The 25,184-nt window shown below is 45.0% G+C and overlaps 1 protein-coding gene across 1 annotated transcript in view; it reads left to right on the top strand.

Moving 5' to 3' along the window:
* LOC120028324 (serine/threonine-protein kinase SIK2-like) overlaps positions 1–18,613 on the top strand; it is a 56,611-nt gene extending 37,998 nt beyond the window's left edge. The window contains exons 7-15 of the mRNA XM_038973531.1: positions 436–650; positions 3,400–3,552; positions 3,909–4,079; positions 7,258–7,489; positions 8,513–8,812; positions 9,890–10,056; positions 16,468–16,578; positions 16,823–16,917; positions 17,009–18,613. Of these exons, the coding sequence (XP_038829459.1) occupies positions 436–650; positions 3,400–3,552; positions 3,909–4,079; positions 7,258–7,489; positions 8,513–8,812; positions 9,890–10,056; positions 16,468–16,578; positions 16,823–16,917; positions 17,009–17,579 (2,015 nt within the window). The 3' untranslated portion in view covers positions 17,580–18,613. The remainder of the gene's footprint in view (positions 1–435; positions 651–3,399; positions 3,553–3,908; positions 4,080–7,257; positions 7,490–8,512; positions 8,813–9,889; positions 10,057–16,467; positions 16,579–16,822; positions 16,918–17,008) is intronic.
* The last annotated feature ends 6,571 nt before the right edge of the window (positions 18,614–25,184 follow it).

The raw sequence follows: 25,184 nt of genomic DNA, 5'->3' as shown, positions 1-25,184 counted from the left end.
GAGGGGGTTAGAGAAAAAAGAGAGAAAGCCTGCTGTGCATTCCTGCCTGAGCTCATCTGTTTTTCTTAGCATGAGTAGTGGAGGCACTCCTTCCCTGTGGCCGGCCCTGCTTTAATAGAACCGCTTTGTTCCCCCAATGTTTTAGCTGGAGCGCTCTCTTCACTCAAACGGGGGTATTCTTCCTTCTGTACTCGGTACACTCCGTACACACAGTACCACTGTCCCGGGCTGCGTGTTGTTGTGTATGGTCTGATGTGTCGGGGCAAATGTGGAAAGTCAGACGTGACAGGAGAACACACTCCTCTCTGTCATCAGACGATGTCTCAAGTGATATTGGAAGATCTGTTATGGATCTGAGAACCAGGGATTGTACATTGATTTTGTTCCCCTTTCTCTCTGTCTCCATCTTTATTCCTTTTCCCCTTCCCTTCTCAGACTGCGAGCACCTGATCCGGCGGATGCTGGTGCTGGACCCGTCCAAGCGTCTGTCGGTGGCTCAGATCAAGGAGCACAAGTGGATGGCACTGGACGTGCCTGTGCAGAGGCCCATGCTGTACCAACAGGAGGGGGACCTGAGCGTGGGCGAGTACAGCGAGCAGGTTCTGCGACTCATGCACAGCCTGGGCATCGACCAACACAAGACCATCGAGGTGAGAGATGGCCGAGAGAGGGTGCTTTGTTCCTTATATAGTTCCCTACTTTTGACCATAGGGCCCTGGTCAAAAGTAGTACACTGTAAAGGGAATAGGGGTGCCATTTGGGACGTAGACAATATCTACGCTAGCAGGGCCGGCTCTAGCCTTTTTGGTGGGCCTAAGCAAGATTTGGTTGGACGGCCCCCCACCTCGTCGCAAAACACAATTTTGTATACTTGCATACTATATGCCAGTGTACTTTTGTACACTAGCATTAACTAGCATACTAAAGGGAATGAAGCAATGTGTTGTGCATGGATTCAAAGTAGTGTGCAAGTGTAAATATACTGTATCTCTAATGACACCCTATTATGAGTATTGATGTTAGCACAATGGTCCTCTGTAGCTCATTTGGTAGAACATGGCTTTTGCAAAGCCAGGAAAGTGGGTTCGATTCCCAGGGCCACCTATACCTAAAAAATGTGTGTACGCATAAATGTAAGTCGCTTTGGGTGACAAATTCCCTCATAGATACTCTAGGCATCACTCTGGACCCAAAACTATTCATATTTTTGTTTTTTTAACCTTTTTTTCCATTTTTTTACTTGAATGGTTGCCCCTATTACTTCCGTTGATTGTTAGCTAATAATACAATTATAATAATTTGGTGGGTGTGGTGGTCATGAAATTTCATCAGCCAGTGATTGTCAAGCAAATAACTGTCACGGTAATTGACCGTTAATTAACATCAACACATTTATCATCTCCTGGCTTCCACACAGCCTACAAACCACTGATGCATACCTTTGGAACATCTACATTTTAAAAAGTCTAATAAATCCATGTAATATAGCCTAAACCGTCAAAATAAATCCATTATTTATTTTAGATAGGTCTCAAGAAATGTGATTATAATGAAAATGCAGTCTATTTCAGGGGAACAGAATAGCATATTCTGAGTTCTACAAACATTGGGCTATATGTTTTTAGATGTTTTAATACATTGTAAGGCTGCATTATGCGACTAATGATGATTTGAAAAAGTTGCTTGCAAGACATGAGCTCAGCTTTGTTTTTTGCGCAGGCTGTACACACTTTGTCAGTCTCTCATTCACAATTTGACAAGCACTTGATAATGCTTCGAATTTCCTGGCGGCATCCCCTTGTGGGGCCATAATGCACTCTTAAAAAATGCACCATTTTACTCCTGATCTGGTCTTTCTCACAGGCTACAAGTGAAGACAGACACATTGCGGACGCAACTGCGCTCGTGCTTATCTAATTCCGAGGTGCATATTGAAGATCTTAGAAGAACTGTCCACATTTACTTTTCGTCAGCCAACAAGATGAGTAGGCCTAAAAAACAGCAAAAGCACTAGCCTATGTCAATCTACTATCCCCTATAGTACAAAAGTTGACCTATTCTGTGCGAGAGATAAATATTCCAAACATAGTCTGGGACAGTTATGGGATGCAATTGTCACATTATAAGCGTAGAAAATCGCACACAGCAGTAGGCTATAGCAGGAAAAGACCATTATCAGAAGGGACCACAAATTATATTATGCACGTAATGCTTTTATTATAAAGGTACATTTTTATGGTGAACATTTTCTTCCCCAAACTTGAAACTCACGCGCTGCTTATGTATGCCAGTTAGGCTCTACACCCCTTGTAAAGCAGATTAATATGCTTAATTTTAAGAAGTTATTTGGCCACTTTAATTGTTTCTTACCTTAAGCTGGTAGTGATAATCTATCATTCACAAGTAATAAGCTAATATTGTCACCCATCAGACTATTCCTGATTTTAATCTTGTCTTTACATATACTAAATAATATATGTGTGAAATTCTTTTTAATTTCGAACGGACCATTATCATGCACCTGTCTCGAAACGGGCAGCGGGGAAAAATACATGTCCACTCCGCACTTAAATGTCAAATGGAGGTTGCTTTTCCTGTGGTTAATTTTCATGCCAGCCAGGTAGGCTATACTCCTGTTTTAAAAATAAGCAACGTGCTTAATATTTGCTTATAGTAGGCCTACCCTATACAAAGCTGATAGAATCCACCTCTTTTTAATAGAGGCCATCACTTTGTTTTATCGCACTATTGCATAGCCTATAGAAATGTTGCGCAACATGAGCTCATGGTCTCTCATGAAGTGTTTGATTAGATTTTCGATCACATTTGCATTGATGTCAGAGTGATTTAGAGGGACAATAGAGTGCGGAGTACCAGGCAGTTAGCAAGTTTGGTAGGCTACTAATGACCATCAGCAGCATCATACCTTGGAGAAGCCTAATTACTGTGACTAAACGGTCACGTGGAATTTGACTGCCTTCATGACTCGTGACCGATGTGGCGGTAATACGGTCACCACAACAGCCCTAGTGGGTGCTTATATTTATCCTATGATTCTTCTCAAGTACCCCCTGTGGATAGGCCAAGTACCCCCAGGGGTCCTAGTACCCCTGTTTGGGAACCACTGATCTTAAACCGCTGTGAAATAAATAAATATATTTTCCATGACACAAAAATATTATTTTCAGCTGTTTTGAAGCTGGTGTACAAAACCGAAAGTAAAAGACGCAAAAATGAAACTTAAGAACGGGAAGCATATAAATGGTGCACATAGAACAGATCCCGCTTCTTAGATTGGCATTCATTGAGAATGACATATCTATAACTCACATTTCCTTGTGAATTTGGTAGGGTCGCCCAAAAAGTTACATATTGCAGCTTTAACATTCCTGTGTCCAGTCTCTCCAGAACAAGAGTTACAACCACTTTGCTGCTATCTACTACCTGCTGGTGGAGCGTCTCAATGCCCACCGCTGCAGTTTCCCTGTGGAGCAGCGGCTTGACGTACGCCAGCGCCGGCCCAGCACCATCGCCGAGCAGACGGTCATCAAGGTAACCCTCTCTGTCTTCGTTGCCATTTTTTTGGCGTCACAAAACAAGTCTGTCTGTGTGGTGCATTAGTATGGGTGTCTGTGGTTGTAATGATCAAGGACATTTACATTCACACACCTGGGTGTTCATTAAACATATTTTCTCTTCCTTTCACTGCCCTCTTTTTTCCCCTTTTTTCCCACTCTATCCGTTCAACTTCCTTTCTTTCTTGTTCGCTCTCTCTTTCACCCTCTTCCTCTCTTTCTTTGATTCTCTCTCTATCCAACTTTTTTCCTCATCTCTTTCTCTCGTTTCCTTATCTTCCTCCCTCATTCTCTCTCGCGCTCTCTGTACCCCTCCATCTATCTCCCCTACAGCCGAGCGAGCCGAGCGGTGGCTCCCCCCAGGTGGGTCTCCTGCCCCATGGGGTGCGGGGTCTACTACGCTCCCCAGCGCTGTCCCAAGCCTCTGTCGATGCCTTTAACTTCCCACAGTCGCCGCTGCTGCCCGAGCACAGCTTCATGGTCGAGGATGTGGCCACTCCTAAAGTAAGTCACAACTCCAAACAAGTCGCCCCATGTCATCTAGGGTCACAAGCTATTCTGAACCGAAGCACCCCGGCCTGTAGACACCCACTATGTGGAGTGTTATCCACTTTTCCAGCTGGATAACACTGTTGAGTTAGTGGAATTGAGCATTTTGATATATTAAGTATTAAGTATGATATATTAAGTATTTAATATATTAAATATATTAAGATATATTGAACTATATACACATATTTGGGAAGTTCGAGTGTCATCAAATGGATTGGCAACGTGAAACAAAAATCGATGTTCGTATTGGACAAACTCGGGGAGTAGCTCTGTTTGAAAACATTTCAGAGCATTTTCTCCCAACTGAACACAACCCCATGGAGCACTGATTGCAACAGGACCGATCATCCCCCAAGGCGACCCCAACCCCGACTGGCCACTGCTGTTGAGTTATCCAAGAGGGGACTCTTGTCTGTCTGTTTTGTTTGGTTTAGCCCTCCCTCCCCAGGGAGTTCAAGACTGTCCCCAACTCCCCATAGCCAGGCAGTGAGAGAAGGGAGCGTTGCCAGTTCGGCACTCAATAGAACAACACAAAATCAGCGGAGGAGTGACATAGTCCAGCCCCAGTCCCCTCTTACCCCCTTTTATACCTTGTGTGGGAGCTTCTAGCTAGTTCCGACTGAGTCTGCATCCTAAATGGCACCCTACTCACTAGTTAGTAGTGCACTGCTTTTGACCTGGGCCCTGGTCAAAAGTGGCGCACTATAAAGGGAATATGGTGCCATTATAGTGCACTGCCTTTGAGGCTCTGGTCAAAAGAAGTGCACTATATAGGGAATAGGGTGCCATTGGGGACGCAGGCTGAGTGATGGATGGTGGTGTTTACGTCACAGTTATGTTATGAAAGAGCTCTGACTCACATTTCACTGAGAACGGGGCTCCATGGTAGAGTACATAAGTTGGGAACATGTCTGGGTGTTAACCTCGTTCAAATCCCCTGGCCTATTCTGTCCTATTCTGACCCCTCCTGACCGGCACTAGCTGCTAGTGCTACTTGGATGGCCCCATTTTCCTCTGCTGCGTCCCAAATGGCACTCTATTCCCTTTACAGTGCACTACTTTTGATTAGGGCTCATAGATTCCCTGTAAGGTGCACTACTTTTGACTAGTGCCCTAGTCAAAAGTAGTGCACTATATAAGGAGCAGGGTGCTATTTGGGATACACTCTGTCTGTGCACCCTGCCACAGCCTGGTTGTCAGAGGGGGAAAGGAGGGATATGTCCTGCCCTGTGAGCAGCTCCCCAGAGCCCTTAAGGCTGAGGCACTGGGCTGGCTGGTTCTAACAGTAACCGCACAGCAGGCAAGGCACAGCTGCCCCTCGCCAGCTTACGTAAGCCACTCCACTCAGCCCCGTCCGTCCCCTCTGTCTCACTGGCTGGGGCCGCACATCTGACGTGACAGCTGCCCAATTCTCTACAGCTCAGGCACAGTTAGAGACCTCTTTCCCCCTCACACAAACAAACACACACACACTAGGACCACATGCACACTTAGCATTGGCCCATGTGACATCCGCTGTACTCTTGCCCCTGCAGGTCTGGACCCAGACTCTCTCTCCCTCCCTCTCTGCTAAGTTTCTGTCTTTATCTGTGCCAGACTGTGACCTTTTCTTCCAGCCTGGCCAGGCTTTAGCATTCGACTTCACTCCTGACGTTAGCACGCTGCGTTGAACAACCTACCATTCCCCTGCTTGCTGCTGGGTTTTGAAAAACTGCCTTACACACAGACCCTATACTAGTTTTATTTTGACCACTTTGTTATTTATCACGTTTACAACAAAAAATAATAATAATATTAACCCTCATAAAAAACTGCTGTGTAACCAGCAGACTTGCAAGAGATTACTTCAAAGCACCGCTCAAGTGTTATCTTGGTGAGTGAACACGGCGGGCCCACTCAAGAACAAGGAACTAGCATAATCTCAGCAGCAGGAGCACCAGCAGGACACATGGCCAGGATGCTGTCTGTTGAGGCCCGTTCCCTTTGCCCTCCCTCACTCCTGATGAGCCCCTGCTTGCTCTAGGCACTGTAGGTACTAGGAATGAGTCCCAAATGGCACTCTGTTACCTATTTTTCGTGCCCTACTTTTGGTCAAACTAGTGTACTAAGTAGGGTATAGTGTGCCGTAATAGCCTGGTGTAGCCTGGGTTTGAGCAGCCAGCCCCTATCCCTCCCCAGTGTGTTGAGTAACAGGCAGCATTCCTGGCCCAGCACGCTTCAGGAAACTGGGATCAGGAATTGTACAAAGCAGCTCTGACTGGAGGAGCCCAGGGTTCTGGTTTCCCCGGCGACTCATTCAGTTGATCCGTGTCAGCGAGGGGTGTGTGAGAGACAGACAGACAGAGCGTGTGCGTGTGAGTGCGAGAGAGACGCTGTGTGTGCAAGAGACATTGTGTGTGTGTTTTGATGAGCGAATGTAATTGTGTCTCAGTGTGCCTGTGTCTGTGGGAGAGTCTCTCGCTGTGCTTTCGGCCAAAGCACACTTCCTGTGCATGCATTCCAGACTCCCACCCCTCTCCCCCTCTCACAGTGTCTGAGCAACAGGGGGAAAGGGAGGGCAGGATAGAAATGGCAGACACATTTTGTTTACCCATCCATTCCCCAATCCTTGCAGTAGATTGTGTGTTTCCGTAACTCCAGAGCTGTCCACTCCAATAACACACGTAAAGAGCACCCTCTGGATATGTACATTAGGGGGAAGCTGCCTGGTCATGTAACCGAGAGAGGAGCCATGTCCTGATGAATGGTTTCACCCTCTTAGGCCGTGCGTGTAAGCATGTGTGACAGAGCAGGAGGTCCCGTTCACGTCAGAGTGAAGCGTAACAGAGGCGTTAAGGAGAGACCCTCTCGCATGATGAGTAACCTTGCTGGGAACTCGCGTTAGCTTCCTAGAGATAATGCCCTGAGAGTCTGGGTTGGAAACCAAGTTCGATCCCCAACTCTAGCGAGTATGGATGAAAATTTGCTCTTTTGCTGACAATTAAGCATCAATGTGGAAAGGGAAATAATGATTATTTCTGTGCACTGTCCCTGTGAAATACATTTCATAAACACATTTAGTAAATGGATTAAGCTAAATTAATTGCTCCAGCAAGCAACTCACCGTGCCTCTCCCTGTCTTTGCCTTTAGGTGAACGGCTGCATGCTGGACCCCCTGCCCCCCACAGTGCTGCGCAAGTCCAGCGTGTCGTCACCCAGTAACATGATGGAGACGTCCATCGACGAGGGCATAGAGACGGAGGAGCCCGATGCCGAGGACGACCCCGCCCACTTCTTCTCCGCCTTCCAGACGGCCCGCTTCGGCCAGCGCCGACACACCCTGTCCGAGGTTACTAATGAGCTGGGCCCCGTCATCAACCAAGGTAAGATCTAAACCAAGGTTCTGGGACATTAGAGAATCTTATACGCCATTGGCTAGATAGGGGACATAGTGTTCATACGATGGGTTGTTGATCTGCTAAGCCAGGAAGTATTGCGTTTGTGAATGGTGAAAATGTGCGCTTCCAGTGGAAATTGTTATTTTAAAGGTACCACATTTATTGATAGGTGGATGGATGAGTGGATGAACTGGTTTTATTTATTATATCTAGCTAAGGCCAGAGGGGTACACTACAAAGCAGGATCAACGAGTTAACTTTGATAAACAACCAGAAATTACAATAGATTTTCTGGTTCATTTAAGAAAGCTAAACTTGGTGTATTATGGTTGTTGAGGCAATTAGACGTGCCCATTTCATACTTCATATATATATTTTTTTTTTTTCAGAATATTCTGGAAAGTTAACAGGCTAAGTCATTGATCTTGCTTTGTAGTATACCCCTCGGGAATCTTTCCTGACCGGCAACCTTACCCGGAAAACGGGCTGTGACAACTATGGCATTTCGGGTAACGATTAGTTGTCACGCAAATGGCCACGGTTATATTCATTTTGTTGAAAAATGTTGAGCTCGTAATGCATCTGAATGCATCTTTTAAAATGTGCTATCACATACCTAATGAATACAACACAGCTTTAGTGACCCCCTTGTCTCAATGACTATTGCTCTGAACTTTTGGAAACGAAGCGTCTCCTCCCGACCATGCCGTTCTGCTCGTAAAATGATTAACTTTACCTACTTCCTATCTACCTAAAAATTAAAAACTCCTATTGGGTGAACTATATCTACTTAAATATAAAGTTGATTCCCTTATCATAACATGAATGTATGAAAACTATTATGACAACGGTTATTGCGGTTATTGTCCATAGTTAACGGTTACGCGTTTATATGATAATTGTGCCAACCCTACCCTGAAAAACTTGTGACCCAATTAGAGCAATATCCAATCCATCAGTAGTACTGTCAATGAACCCTTGCTTTCCTGTATTGCTGTGAACCAACAGATAAACTGTTCACCATGGGCCACAACCCGTCCCTGGGCAGTGTGGACTCTGACATGGGCTACGACATGGGCTCCTTGCACAGCGACCTGGGTCTGCTGGAGGACGCCCCCTCTCTCAGCGAGGTGGTCCTGGCCAACACCCACAGCTCGGGGTCCCACGTGACCCAGGGCCCCTTCATGAGCCAGCGGCCCCCCAACCCCACCATGCAGGCCCTGAGCTCCCAGAGGAGGGAGGCCCTCAACCGCTCTCCCATCAGCTTCAGGGAGGGCCGCCGCGCCTCTGACACCTCCCTCACACAAGGTGAGATCCACTGGTTGTCTCTCTACCCATCTCCATCTCGTTCTTCGTGTATCTTTCTCTCCTTCTTTCCAGCTTCATTCTCACCCCTGCACATTTTCAACCTGAAAATTGGCTCTCGTTCTCTTATTTTCTTCTCTCTCTCTCTCTCTGATGATTCATTTTGTGAATCAGACTGTGCTTTGAAGGTTTGGCCTACATAGCTCTGTTGAATTTTTCATCCCGTTGCAGAAGCACCCTGTAAAGTAACTCAATTAATCGAGACCTTAAAATGTACTGGTAGATGTGTTGTTCCCCCCCCAGCTGCCTCTTCAGTCTGCACACACAGACACACCCAGCAGGAGTTTAGAGTCACCAGAGCCCCAGTTCTTTCTAATGGCTGTTTTGAAACATCAGTGAATCAGCGGCTGCAGCGGCATGCCGCTGCAGGGGGAGACGTGGAGGAGCGTCTCAAATCTTTATATAGCCTTATCATTAGGATGAGTCAGGTCCCATGGTTCACGCCGTCAGGAACAGTCACCCAGCCTTTTAGGAGCCAGAGATACACACACACACACACTCATGACGTACATACTCTCTCCCTGCAGGCGGTAGAGGAAGTAGGCTAGAAGTGATAGCTATGTAATTTCACTCGGATAAATACAAGGGAACCGGGTTATAACGATTAGTTTGGATGCTAAAATCCCCTGACTTCTAACTATGTTGCCAGGTCTGGTTGCGTTCTAGCTTTGCTGAAACCCTAACTCCCAACTATGTTGCCAGGTCTGGTTGCGTTCTAGCTTTGCTGAAACCCTAACTCCCAACTATGTTGCCAGGTCTGGTTGCGTTCTAGCTTTGCTGAAACCCTAACTCCCAACTATGTTGTTAGGTCTGGTTGCGTTCTAGCTTTGCTGAAACCCTGACTCCCAACTCTGTTGTTAGGTCTGGTTGCGTTCTAGCTTTGCTGAAACCCTGACTCCCAACTCTGTTGTTAGGTCTGTTTGCGTTCTAGCTTTGCTGAAACCCTAACTCCCAACTCTGTTGTTAGATCTGGTTGCGTTCTAGCTTTGCTGAAACCCTAACTCCCAACTCTGTTGTTAGGTCTGGTTGCGTTCCGGCAGCATCTCCAGAACCTGGCACGGACCAAAGGCATCCTGGAGCTGAACAAACAGATGTACGAGCAGATGGGCTCCGGGGAGGACCCGTCCTCCATGAGGACCCTGGGGCCCCATGCAAACCTGGAGAACCTGCTGGACCCTATGCTGCAGGTCAGTACTGGCTCCAAAGTGTCAGGAGAGGATGGAACAGACAGACATCGAGATAGTTAGCAACAATGACAAAAAGCTACAAAGTGGGGATTCAGCTCGTTATCTTGATTTTTCTATGTATTTTATTTAACCATTATTTAACTAGTCATTTAAGAACAAATTCTAATTTACATTGACGGCCTACCAAAAGGCCTTCTGCGGGGGCTGGGATTAGAATGGCGCCGGAGAGGATGGCTGACGTTTTACATGCTCCTAACCAACTGTGTTATTTGGTTCGTTTCTTATTTTTTTTACTTATTTTTAAAATAATGTTGCTTCTACTGTCTCTTATGACCGAAAATAACTTATAGATATCAGAACAGCGATTACTCACAACGAACTGGTAGAAGCTTTTTCCTTTAACGAGTCCGACGTGAAGGATATACTGCTTTCCTGCGAACAGGCCCAAATCTCTGTCATTTGCTTGAAGAGAAGACAGAGAAAAAGCGGGCGGAGGTCGGGCTTCCTTCTGAGAATTTGTAGGCGAGCGAGGAAACCCCCGCTGCCATCCGTTCTATTGGCAAACAAAGTCGATGACCTACGAGCAAACTACCAACGGGACATTAAAAACTGTAATATCTTATGTTTCACTGAGTCGTGGTTGAACGACAAAATGAACAACGTACAGCTGGCGGGTTTTACACTGTATCAGCAGGATAGAACAGCAGCCTCTGGTAAGACATGGGGTGGCGGTCTATGTATATTTTTAAACAGCTGGTTCACGATATCTAAGGAACTCTCAAGGTAGTGTGGTCTACAGCTTATCATGAGATACTCTATCTACCTAGAGAGTTTATATCTGTATATTTCATAGTTGTCTACATACCACCACAGACCGATGCTGGCACTAAGACCGCACTCAATGAGCTGTATTCCGCCATAAACAAATAGGAAAATGCTCATCCAGAGGCGGTGCTCCTAGTGGCGGGGACTTTAATGCAGGGAAGCGTATATCTGTTTTACCGAATTTCCACCAGCATGTTAAATGTGCAACCAGAGGGGGGAAAAAAACTCTAAACCACCTTTACTCCACACCCAGTGACGCGTACAAAGCTCTCCCTCGCCCTCCATTTGGCAAATCTGACCATAATTCTATCCTCCTGATTCCTGCTTACAAGCAAAGATTAAAGCAGGAAGCACCAGTAACTCGGTCAATAAAAAAGTGATCAGATAAAGCAGATGCTAAGCTACAGGACTGTTTTGCTAGCACAGACTGGAATCTGTTCCGGGATTCTTCTGATGGCATTGAGGAGTACACCACATCAGTTACTGGCTTCATCAATAAGTGCATTGATGATGTCGTCCCCACAGTGACTGTACGTACACACCCAATCTGAAGCCATGGATTACAGGCAACATCCGCACTGAGCTAAAGGGTAGAGCTGCCGCTTTCAAGGAGCAGGACTCTAACCCGGAAGTTTATAAGAAATGCCCTCCGGCTAAACATCAAACAGGCAAAGCATCAATACAGGACTAAGATACAATCATACTACACCGGCTCCAATGCGGCAGGGTTTGCCAACTATTAGACTACAAAGAGAAGCACAGCCGAGAGCTGCCCAGTGACACGAGCCTACCAGACGAGCTAAATTACTTCTATGCTTGCTTCGAGGCAAGTAACACTGAAACATGCATGAGATCATCAGCTGTTCTGGACAACTGTATGATCACGCTCTCTGCAGCCGATGTAAGACCTTTAAACAGGTCAACATTCACAAGGCTGCAGGGCCAGACGGATTACCAGGACGTGTACTCCGAGCATGCGCTGACCAACTGGCAAGTGTCTTCACTGACATTTTCAACCTCTGTCTGAGTCTGTAATACCAACATGTTTCAAGCAGACCACCATAGTCCCTGTGCCCAAGAACACCTGCCTAAGTGACTACCGACCCATAGCACTCACGTCTGTAGTCATGAATTGCTTCGAAAGACTGGTCATGACTCAACACCATTATCCCTGAAATCCTAGACCCACTCAATTTGCATACCGCCCTAACAGATCCACAGATGATGCAATCTCTATTGCACTCCACACTGCCCTTTCCCACCTGGACAAAAGGAACACCTATGTGAGAATGCTGTTCACTGACTACAGCTCAGCGTTCAACACCATAGTGCCCACAAAGCTCATCACTAAGCTAAGGGCCACAGGACTAAATACCTCCCTCTGCAACTGGATCCTGGACTTCCTGACGGACCACCCCCAGGTGGTCAGGGTAGGTAACAACACATCCGCCACACTGATCCTCAACACGGGAGCCCCTCAGGGGTGCGTGCTCAGTCCCCTCCTGTACTCCCTGTTCACTCATGACTGCACGGCCAGGCACGACTCCAACACCATTATTAAGTTTGCCGATTACACAACAGACAGCCTTTAGGGAGGTCAGAGACCTTGCCATGTGGTGCCAGGACAACAACCTCTCAATGTGATCAAGACAAAGGAGATGATTGTGTACTACAGGAAAAGGAGGAACGAGCACACCCCCATTCCCATCGACGAGGCTGTCGTGAACCAGGTTGAGAGCTTCAAGTTCCTTGTTGCCAACATCACCAACAAACTAAAATGGTCCAAACACACCAAGACCGTTGTGAAGAGGGCACAACAACACCTTTTCCCCCCCAGGAGAAAAGATTTGGCATGGGTCCTCAGATCCTCAAAAGGTTCTACAGCTTGACCATCGAGAGCATCCTGACTGGTATGGTAACTGCTCGGCCTCCGACTGCAAGGAACTACAGAGGATAGTACGTACGGCCCAGTACGTCACTGGGGCCAAGCTTCCTGCCATCCAGGACCTCTATACCAGGTGGTGTCAGAGGACGTTCCGAAGAATTGTCAAATACTCCAGCCACCCTAGTCATAGACTGTTCTCTCTGGTACAGCATGGCAAGCTGTACCGGAGTGCCAAGACTAGGTCCAAGAGGCTTTTAAACAGCTTCTACCCCCAAGCCATAAGACTTCTGAACATCTAATCAAATGGCTACCCAGGCTATTTTCATTGTCCCCCCCCCCTCTTTTACACTGCTGCTACTCTGTTATTATCTATGCATAGTCACTTTAATAACTCTGCCTACATGTACATATTACCGCAATTACCTCGACTAACTGGTGCCCCCACACATTGACTCTGTACCGGTACCTCCTGTATGTAGCCTCGCTATTGTTATTTTACTGCTGCTCTTTAATTATGTAACTTTTTTCTTATTTTTTGGTGTTTAATTATTTATTTTTTAAATGCATTGTTGGTTAGGGCTTGTAAGTAAGCATTTCACTTTAAGGTCTACACCTGTTGTATTTGGCGCATGTGACCAATAATATTTTATAAAAAATATAGGACAAAACACATCACGACGAGAGACAACACTACATGAAGAGAGACCTAAGACATCAACATAGCATGGCAGCAACACAACATGACAACATGGTAGCAGCACAAAACATGGTACAAACATTATTACTTGATACCATGTCTTGTTTTGACCCCACCCAGCAGCCCCTCTCCTGACCTCACCAGTGATTTGTTAGCCAGCCAGCCGGTGAATCAGAGGAGGCTGGTTATATAATGTTCCGTACGGACGAGGAGGTAGCCAATTGTCCCCTTGTTGACAGTCAGTCAACCCCTGGTGCTGCACATAGTGAATGCAGCCATTGTTGTTGAGGTAATATGAGAAGAGAGAGGGAGAGTGACTGAACTGATTCACCGTTGGCTGCTGCTTGTAAACAGGCAACAACGAGTCAATTCAATGGCCCCTACAGAGAGCGCGTGATCAATCTGTGAATCAGTGCATCCATTTCCCTTGGCTTAGAACAGTGGTTGCTGTGTGTAAACACAAGGCCTGTGTGGTTGGTTGGTTGGTTGGTTGGTTGGTTGACCAGAGCTCTGGGCAAAAATAGTGCACTCTACAGGGATTGGGAATAGGGTCCCATTTGGGACAAAGCCCTGGTGGTCTAAGGGCTGATTGGCAGCATGTCTGTCTACAAGGTCCCTATAGTTGCTTACCACACAATTACTATACACAGTCAGCAACAATACAACAACACATTGGCCCTGTATACAAGAGTGGCAATAACTTTACTCAGTGGAGCTTTGTGTGTGTGCGTGTCTCCGCTTCAGGGTTTCCTAACCGGGAAGATTTTAATTTACCGGCCATGAGAGATGTACCGGACCCATATGCATAGTGTGCATAACCCATTAAGGCATCCACCCACGGTGCTCAGAATGACAGTAATCACATTTAGATTATGGTCATTCTTCTTAACGTAACATGCAACTGCTGTAATGAAGTAGCCAATAAAACGTCATTTTAAACATTTGTCAAAATGCAATTTGTGGGATCACACCATTCTAAACAGCGCACCTGATGTGAGCGGTTCCATATGTGACTATAACCAGGTTTACATCCAACCTTTGTGTAAAGTACGTTTAGGATAAAAGCGTGCAGGTAGCGCTGTTAGCTAGAGCGCACGTGCCAATACCAGAGTGGGCATACTCGCTATATAATGCAAACTTTTTTGTGAGAAAACCATCAGGAAAGTTAAATGCGATGGAAACTTATTTTTTTATTTGATACATGGGAATTTAAATTTAGAATTTAGATTTTAATTTACCGGCCATCAGAGATGTACCGGACCCGTATGCATAGTGTGCATAACCCATTAAGGCATCCACCCACGGTGCTCAGAATGACAGTAATCACATTTAGATTATGTTCATTCTTCTTAACGTAACATGCAACTGCTGTAATGAAGTAGCCAATAAAACGTCATTTTAAACATTTGTCAAAATGCAATTTGTGGGATCACACCATTCTAAACAGCGCACCTGATGTGAGCGGTTCCATATGTGACTATAACCAGGTTTACATCCAACCTTTGTGTAAAGTACGCGTAGGATAAAAGCGTGCAGGTAGCGCTGTTAGCTAGAGCGCACATGCCAATACCAGAGTGGGCATACTCGCTATATAATGCAAACTTTTTTGTGAGAAAACCATCAGGAAAGTTAAATGCGATGGAAATGTATTTTTTTATTTGATACATGGGAATTTAACCGCAAAAGGTATCACGTAAAGTGTTTTATTTGCAACAAGTCAATTTGATGGAAACATCGTGAGAAAATGCGCATATTTTTGAATATTCGCATGAGTCTGTCGCCATTTGGATGGAAAACGTGCTAGTGATAAATCTCTAGAAACTTAGACAGAAGGGGAATCTAAAGATGCAACAACTAGGATGGGTTACTAATATGACTAGGATTGTGCTTTTGGACAATGAAAGAAAGTTTCAATGGCAGTCTTTATAAAGAAATTCTATGGTCAGAATTTGCCTATGCTACTTTGAAGCAAGGTAAGACATGCCTCAAAATATGAAGTAAAACATTCAAAATGCAAACTGCCTCCAGCTCACATTGCAAAGTGATGGGTGATGCACTGATAGCCTGCCTACCGTTGCCTATGCACTTGAATGGCGAATGGAAGGCATGCTTCAATTACCAGTTGAGAAATAAAAATAGTAGCTCTTGGCCTCCCGAGTGGCGCAGCAGTCTAAGGCACTGCATTGCAGTGTTGCAGCGTCACTAAAGCCTGGTGTTTGGCCCCTCGTTGGCCAGGGTTAGGGGAGAGTTTGGCCGGGGGGGCTTTACTTGGCTCATCGCTCTCTAGCGACTCCTTGTGGCGGGCCGGGAGCCTGCAGGCTGACTTCGGTTGTCAGTTGAACGATGTTTCCTCCGACACGTTGGTGGGCTGGCTTCCGGGTTAAGCGAGCGGATGTTAAAAAGCGCGGTTTGGCGGGTCGTGTTTCGGAAGACGCATGACTCGACCTTCGCCTCTCCAGGCCCGTTGGGGAGTTGCAGCAATGAGACAAGATTGTAATCACGAAATTGGGAAGAAAAACGGGTAAAAATTCAACAAAATGTAGCTCTTTAATTGTGGTGATCAAAACTGTTTTTAATATGTGATTGCATTTAGAATTGTTGCGAATTGACTGGACTTATAAAAGCCCGTTTCGCTACAGCAGCTCTAGCACTGTCTGACAAGTGATATTCTATGCTATGCTATGCTCGTGTGATAAATAAGACATGACAACAATACACATGCCCAAATTTAATTCCACAAAATTAGGCAAATTAACCTACAGGCTGATAAGTATGACTGTCAAATGTATTTCCATCAATTAATAAAAAGCATTTTTCAATGGGATTGTTTTTTCTCCCGGTCAATTTGGCCACCGACAATTTTATCTGCTTTACGTATTTATTTTGCCAAAAGCCGGCAATTACTGGCAAACGGAAACCCTGCTCTGCATTTGTGTATGCGTAGGCGGTCTGTAACCCAGTGTGATTGGGAGTGTAACCTCTGAACTCTATTGTGTGTTTTCAGGGCGAGGCATCTAAGCACGAGGATAACTTAGCTTTATACCATGGTGGTGCCCAGCCTCTACTGTCCCGAAGACAGAGCCTGGAGACACAATATCTCGCACACAGACTACAGGTACCAAAACACCACTCAAATCTAGCTTGTATTTATCAAAGTATTTATTAAGGGAGTAATCAATTACAATAAGAAAATGGCTAATCATTTGTTTGTATGCATTACTGTACGATTTTTATATACATTTCATTGTAATTTTATATCTGCCAATGTTTATGGATGGCACATTTGAGACTGGTCACCCTCATTGCAACCACAGATAAAATTATTGAATCCCTCATATTTCCCACTCTGTCCCTTACAGAAAGCTAGTGTTATGGCTAATGTGAGTCCTGCTAGCTGCCAGCTCTTTTGTAAGGAGAATCCTTGGAGTCTAGAGCAACAGCTGCAGGAGCATAGGTACATTATTAGACTATTCATACTTATCAAACCGATCCCACCGCCATCTTATTTTCCTGGTTGTCGCTGTAACCTATCACTATATCTTCAGGTTGCACCAGAAGAGGATGTACCTCCAGAAGCAGACCCACCTCCAAGCCTACTTCAACCAGATGCAGATAGTGGAAGGTTCCTATCCAGGGGACCCAGGGGCCCCTCCACAGCAGCAGGGGGCCATGGCTGGGGCCCACCAGCAGCAGGGCAGCTCCCAGGCCTCCCCTCCCTACACCCAGGCCCTCAGCCCCTTCATTGAGCCCAGTGCCAACCTGGTCTACGACCACTACCTGGCCCAGCACTACCCCCACCCTCACTCCCACCTCAGCCCACTATTAATGCCCCCTGCCCTGGCCGGCCAGCTGCAGAACCAGCACCCCGAGGCCCTGGGATACAGCTACCAGCTGTGTGACCAGCAGGGCCAGTTCCACTCCCCGCAAGAGGCACTTTATCCAGAGCAATACGAGTTCCACCTGGACCCCGGGCAGCCGCACCGGCCTGGCCCAGGAGAGGCCCCTGTTGCCGGGTACGAGGGGCTGGCGTTACCCACCGAGCTTCAGGACTCCTTTCTGGACAGCGAGATGATGGAGACTGTAGACTCGCAGCACGGCTTCCTACTGGTGAACTGAAGCCGGTAGAACTGTGGGGAGAAAGCAGTATTACCGACAGTTGAAAACCTACACAGCATTATGTTGTAGATGTCATGGAGTGGAGTTGGGGGTCAAGGTACAGGGGAAGTGTTTTTTTGTATCAATGAATACTATTTTTTTTTTAGTTGTGGTGAACCAACCTCAGAACCTTTCTACCAAAATCCTCCCCATCTCCCTTCTTCCCACTTCTCTGTTCCCATCAGCCCTATGCTAGGATCCAGGCCTGGGTGATGGGGGCGTGCCAGCATGGATGGCTGGCTGGGTATGTGTGGATGGATGTTGCCATGATGGGGGGTGTCACGTGTGAAGTGATATCGCTCCACAGGAACACAACTGCCTCAAAGCTGACTGCAGCCGCAGCGGCCTCGTCGAGAACAAGTGCTGGACGATGCAAGAAAACTTAGCACAGTTTGGTCGTTTTTGGAAGACGTGCACAACGGAACTTGGCTTACCGAAAGCACAAACCAAACGACAAAGATGCTATTTTGTATTGAAATAGGACAAGAACTCTCAAAAACACGTTGGGTGTTTTGAAGTAGTAAAAATAATAATAAACGAACAAGAGACTAAGTAATGAATTAATGCGCACTTGATAAGTGCAGTGTTAGTCAATATTTTATCGTGGCAATATTGAAGCAACAGGCTTTTTCCTCACCAGAAAGTCGTACTTTAATGTGTGATGTTTTTGGGGAGAATTCCAGTATGATGACTCACAGCCAACGTATCCACAGTGACCGCTCATCACTGCGTAGACCGTGATGATATAATCAGGAGATAATCCCCCCACTAATACCATCGCAGCAAATAAAAGGGAAGAAGGGAAAAAAATATTGTATAAATCGGCTAGATATTTCCAACAAACTACACATCAGATTGTGAGGCCCTTTGCTTCACGAGGAGCTAAAAGGAATAGTGCCTTGCAAAAGTGTTTTTCCTATTTTGTTGCATTACAACCTGTAATTTAAATGGATTTTTATTTGGTTTTCATGTAATGGATATACACAAAATAGTCCAAATTGGTGACGTGAAAAAAATTACTTGTTTCAAAAAATGTAATGTAAAATCTGAAGTGGTGCATGCATATGTATTCACCCCCTTTGCTATGAAGCCCCTAAATAAGATATGGTGCAACCAATTACCTTCAGAAGTCACAAATAAAGTCCACCTGTGTGCAATCTAACTAATTAAGTGTCACATGATCTCAGTATATATACACCTGTTCTGAAAGGCCCCAGAGTCTGCAACACCACTAAGCAAGGGGCATCACCAAGCAAGCAGCACCATGAAGACCAAGGAGCTCTCCAAACAGGTCAGGGAGGGACAAAGTTGTGGAGAAGTACCGATCAGGGTTAGGTAAAAAATTTTAAATCTGAAACTTAACATCCCACGGAGCACCATTAAATCCTTTATTTAAAAAATGTAAAGAATATGGCACCACAACAAACCTGCCAAGAGAGGGCCGCCCACCAAAACTCTCAGACCAGGCAAGGAGGGCATTAATCAGAGAGGCAACAAAGAGACCAAAGATAACCCTGAAGGAGCTGCGAAGCTCCACAGCATATATTGGAATATCTGTCCATAGAACCACTTTAAGCCATACACTCCAGAGCTGGGCTTTACGAAAGGGTGGCCAGAAAAAAAGCCATTGCTTAAAGAAAATAATAAGCAAACACATTTGGTGTTTGCCAAAAGGCATGTGGGAGACTCCCCAAACATATGGATGAAGGTACTCTGGTCAGATGAGACTAAAATTGAGCTTTTTGGCCATCAAGGAAAATGCTATGTCTGGCGCAAACCCAACACCTCTCGTCACCCCGAGAACACCATCCCCACAGTGAAGCATGGTGGTGGCAGCATCATGCTGGGGGGATGTTTTTCATCGGCAGGGACTAGGAAACTGGTCTGAATTGAAGGAATGATGGATGGTGCTAAATACAGGGAAATTATTGAGGGGAAACCTGTTTTGTTTCAGTCTTCCAGAGATTTGAGACTGGGACGGAGGTTCACCTTCCAGCAGGACATTGACCCTAAGCGTACTGCTAAAGCAACACTCGAGTGGTTTAAGGGGAAACATTTAAATGTCTTGAATGGCCTAGTCAAAGCCCAGACCTCAATCCAATTGAGAATCTGTGGTAAAATATTTCTGTACACCCACGGAACCCATCCAACTTGAAGGAGCTGGAGCAGTTTTGCCTTGAAGAATGGGAAAAAATCCCAGTGGCTAGATGTGCCAAGCTTATAGAGACATACCCCAAGAGACTTGTAGCTGCAAAAGGTGGCTCTACAAAGTATTGACTTTGGGGGGGGTGAATAGTTATGCACGCTCAAGTTTGTCTTGCTTGTTTAAAAAATATATATTTTGCATGTTGTGTAAATCAAATGATACAACAAAAATCAACTTTAATTCCAGGTTGTAAGGCAACAAAATAGGAAAAATGCCAAGGAGGGTGAATACTTTTGCAAGCCACTAAGTCAAGTCCAATCAAATCAGTTTGCTGCACTAGTGTTGTTAGGTGAGTTTTATCTCCAGACCTTATACCTCCTGTTGTATGCAGCTGATGTGGGTCTAACAGTGGGTTTACTGGGGTTCTGAAGTAATGTTTCTCTAACCTAAAGGTTGCTGTAAAACATAAGGGGGAAAAAGACGTTAGTAACCCGACACTGGATTAATTTTGACAAGTTTCACCATGGCTCTCTTACAACAAGCTTAGAATGAACACTTAACTTTTGAATCTACTTGAAGCATATAGATTTCTGACGAAGACATGACTCTACTTTTCATTAAATAGGATGAAAAACCGAAGTGTTCGAGGTCAGAGACACCACCTGCATCTCAAATGGCACCCTATTCCCTCCATAGTACAATACTTTTGAACTGATCCCTATTGGCTCTGGTCAAAGTAGTGCACTATATAGGTAATAGGGTGCCATTTGGGACGTAGCCATAGACTGCAGGAATTGTCTGTGGAAGTTGAATTACTGGAGCACTTACGAGGTGACAAAGGAAATGTAGCTAGAGTGAGAGACGTGGTGATGGTGGTAGTCAGAATGGTGTTTAGCCTAGTCTGCTGCTGAAACAAAAGCGAGGGACCCATTCGCTGTCTTATCTCAATAAATGAACACAAAACATTTGGTTCTTTCAAAAGAAAGACCAGCGAGAATAACACTATTGGTTGTTCATTGTGCTTTGTACAAATTAGGGGTTTAGAGAATCTTTAGTGCTCTCAAGATGCAACAAATATTGTGTTGAGCGTGAATAGTGTTCAGTGTGCCTTTTTCACTTTTTTTGTTTTGAATTAAGATAAGAATATTTTAGCTTTTATTTCTGGTTTTAATTCCATTCTGTTTTTATTTTGGGGTATCCTTTCCGGAAATAAGTAGTCCCAGGTTTTACAAAGGTACAAAACCAAAGTCCCCTCAGAAGTTTCCCTGTACAACCCCACCATGTGGAGTTAGGAGCTTCTTGGTTTTAGCTTCTTGACAGTGCTTTTTTTGGTCAATCAGTATATGCCATTTAAAAAGTATTATAGCAATATTTCTAAGTAATAGTTGAAAATATACAGAAAATAATGAAGATTAGTAGTGGATGTGTTTCAGTATCATAATTGCACCTCCTGCTGACAAACACCTGTTAGAAAATCCAAATTTATATTTACCTTCATTGATGTTGACCACACATAAGCTAACTTGCTGTTGAGATTAAAAAGGTTTATCGAACAACTTGTGTGAGTATCTTGATCTACTTTTATTTTTCTCCAAATAATCTGACTACGTACTCTTGTGTTGAATCCAATGATGAATATTGAGATTCCATTACAACAGCCCAAATAGGGACATCAACGGATCCTCAATTGTACCAGTATAACACGTAGCCCTTTTATCATAAACAGTTGAGTCACACAGTACATGAGCCTGAAATCATTTCAGGAACTATATCCAAGGTCTCAAAGGCCATCCATTGTCAGTTATTATCAGCACTTTATTACCCGTTCAACATCCAAATTGATTGGTAATGTGGCAAGTGTTTTGTAAAAACTCTCCAAATGGATGGGTATGTGGCATCATTACTGTGTTGATAAATATGTTCAGGGTTCTTATTAACACCATTGACACAGACCTAGTTCTGTGAGTAGTCAATGGCATAATTGGACCAGAGTTAATGGTCTAAACTTTATGGATTGAAGTCTGCCCTCACAAGCACAGCACATTTCATCTAGATGTGGAGTAAATCGGGGCCTGTATTCATAAAGCTGCTGATCTAGGATCATGTCCCCCGTCCATATATTCACATGATCTAAAAGGCCAAACTGATCCTGGATCAGCACTCCTACTCAGAGACACTATGAATATGGCCCAGGAATGGGTGTGAATAGATAGAGCATCTCAGACAGTGAAATGTTCCACTTTTCCAAAAGGCCTCTACATGACTATAGCCTATATCCCTCTTGGTTCTCTTGTCTGGAATTTAATCAGGATCCCCTACCGGAGTTCTACTAATAACTGAACCAGTTCCCATTGGTGTCGGTCTCGGTTGCTAACTGGATTGTTGTCAACACAAACACGGCCCACAAACAAGCGTCATTGCTTCGGAGGTTATTTGATTAAGTTCAACCATTTGCGCCCATTTCTCGGCAGATGCCCTTTGCTATAAGTTATCTGGGTATGGATCAGCAAATGATGCTCCCCGGGAGCTGAACTGAGTGAACCCAGAGATGCCATGTCCTCCCATTAGTGCACTCAACTCTACTCTATCCTATACATACCGGAGCATTAGAGTGAGTCCGCCGAACCATGACTCCGAGGACCTCCCCATAAGTGGATGATGAGATCACTTGGTCTTCAACCTAGCGGTCTCCTTATTCCCAGTACAGATTGAGCTAATGTCCCAGTCAAAGTTTAGTCCTTGTCCAGAAAACTTGAGCAGGAATACAGTTAATCAAATCAGGCCTGTAATCCCAATCAGGCCTGTAATCCCAGTTTCAGGTAACTGCCAAAATAAAGGAAACACCAACATAAAGTGTCTTAATAGGGCGTTGGGCCAGCACAGCTTCAATGCACATTGGCATAGATTCTACAAGTGTTTGAAACTTGTAAAAAAAAAAATCCATGTTGAGGTTGGTGGAAAACGCGGTCTCGGGCACCGCTCCAAGATCTCCCATAAGTGTTCAGTTGGGTTGATCTGGTGACTGAGACAGCCATGGCATATGGTTTACACTGTTTTTGTGTTCGTCAAACCATTCAGTGACCACTCGTGCCCTGTGGATGGGGGCATCGTTATCCTATGAGGGCATAGCCATGGTAGCCAAGCATGTTTTACATGACCTTAAGCATGATGGGATGTTAATTGCCTAATTAACTCAGGAACCACACCTGTGTGGAAGCACCTGCTTTCAATATACATACAAAATGATGTGGACACCCCTTCAAGTTAGTGGATTCACCCACACCCATTGCTGACAGGTGTATACAATTGAGCAGACAGCCATGCAATCTCCATAGACAAACATTGGCAGTAGAATGGCCTTACTGAGGAGCTCAGTGACTTTCAATGTGGCACCGCCATAGGATGCCACCTTTCCAACAAGTCAGTTTGTCAAATTTCTGCCCTGATAGAGCTGTCCCGGGTCAACTGTAAGGGTTGTTATTGTGAAGTGGAAATGTCTAGGAGCAACAACGGCTCAACCGGGAAGTGGTAGCCTACCCAGAAAGGGACTGCTGAAGTGCATAGCGAGTAAAAATCGTCTGTCCTCTGTTGCAACACTCACTACAGAGTTCCAAACTGCCTCTGGAAGAACTGTTCGTCGGTAGCTTCATGAAATGGGTTTCCATGGCCGAGCATCTGCACACAAGCCTAAGATCACCCTGAGCAATGTCAAGCGTCGGCTGGAGTGGTGTAAAGCTTGCAGTCATTGGACTCTGGAGCAGTGGAAACAAGGTTCTCTGGAGTGTTGAATCACGCTTCAACATCTAGTAGTCCGATTAACGAATCTGGGTTTGGCTGATGCCAGGAGAACGCTACCTGCCTGAATGCACAGTGCCAACTGTAAAGTTTGGTGGAAGAGGAATAATGGCCTGGAGCTGTTTTTCATGGTTTAAGCTAGGCCCCTTAGTTCCAGTGAAGGGAAATCTTAGTGCTACAGCATACAATGACATTCTAAACAAATCTGTGCTTCCAACTTTGTAGCAACAGTTTGGGGAAGGCCCTTTCCTGTTCCAGCATGACAATGCCCCTGTGCACGAAGCGAGGTCCATACAGAAATGGTTTCCTAGAAAGGCTTTCCACTTGTTTATACCGTCTAAAAATGTGGGAACAATCCGAATGGCAAGAAGATAACACAGGACACATGTCAGCACCAGATATAAACAGTGATTTTCTATTTTATTTCTTCCAAATCAGAATTCTACCCTCTGTTCATGCTGGTAAAACTCAAATCGACGGTTGCCATGGCGACAGGTGAATGACAACAGAATACTTCTGCTCTCCAGCTGAGGTCAGAGTACTCATCAGTTTAACCCTCTGGGGTCAGTTGAAGCTACACTGAACAAAGGCAATAAGTCCTGGGTCATATTCATTGGGCACCAAACAAAAGAAAAGACTGAAACGGAAAGACTACCTGGACATTTTAGTGTTCCGTTGCGTTACATACCATTTTCTGTCACATGCCATAATGAACACAACCCTGATGGAGGATGGATAGGGCTGACAAAGAGGCAAACCTCCACATGAGAAGGTAACTGTCTAGCCTGACACATCCCATTAGCCTGACCTACTACTGATATGTGTGACCATGCAAGGTTGTTATTTCTAGGTCATGTGCAGGCCGGGATTAGGGTCTCTAAAACGTCTGGTGTCCAGGTAAAGTAGAACAACACTAAGACAGACGAAGACCTACACTGACTGCTGCCCATCAGTTACGCAAGATCCTTCTTACATGGAAGAGGTCTGTGTCTTCTTTACATGGAATGAGAGCCTATGCTTGGCCATGGCTTATGTAATAAAACTGTACATGATAAGAAGAAAACACACGTCATGCCTATTGATCAGGGTGCCCTTAATTTGATAACAGTTGTAGGATTAAATATTTTACGCAGTAAATATTGTATGGTTTATTCACATAGAATTAACTATATAGATATTGAATTTGTCCATCAGTGCAAGAAACAAGAGGCAAGACACTTCTACTTGTGATGGTCGAGTGGGCGGGATAGACAGACTAACCTACTCAAAATAGTGTGTGAGAGAGAAAGGACATATTGAGGGCAAGTTGACTTTAGGAAAATGAAAAAAAGCTTGTTTCCCTTGCGTCTTCTATGTTTTGTCACTGTGAGAGAAACCAACCGGAGGGCATCTCTTCCCCCACTGAGCTGAAGTACCTTTGCTGAATCCTGTCATGAATGACTTTATATAGTTTCAGAAGAGCCAGCTGCATTATTTCAAAGTTTGCAGCAGTTCTGTTTGACAGTTTCAAATATTAGTATCCAAGAGATAATGGAATCCATAACTCCTCAATTCAGTAGCTCTGGTCTTCCTATATGAATTATGGCTAATAATATTAAATCAAACATACTTTTAAAAAGGTTCTG

The sequence above is a fragment of the Salvelinus namaycush genome, chromosome 34, assembly GCF_016432855.1.
Source record: "Salvelinus namaycush isolate Seneca chromosome 34, SaNama_1.0, whole genome shotgun sequence".
Lineage (NCBI taxonomy): Eukaryota > Metazoa > Chordata > Actinopteri > Salmoniformes > Salmonidae > Salvelinus > Salvelinus namaycush.
This window is presented reverse-complemented; position numbering and strand designations above follow the sequence as displayed.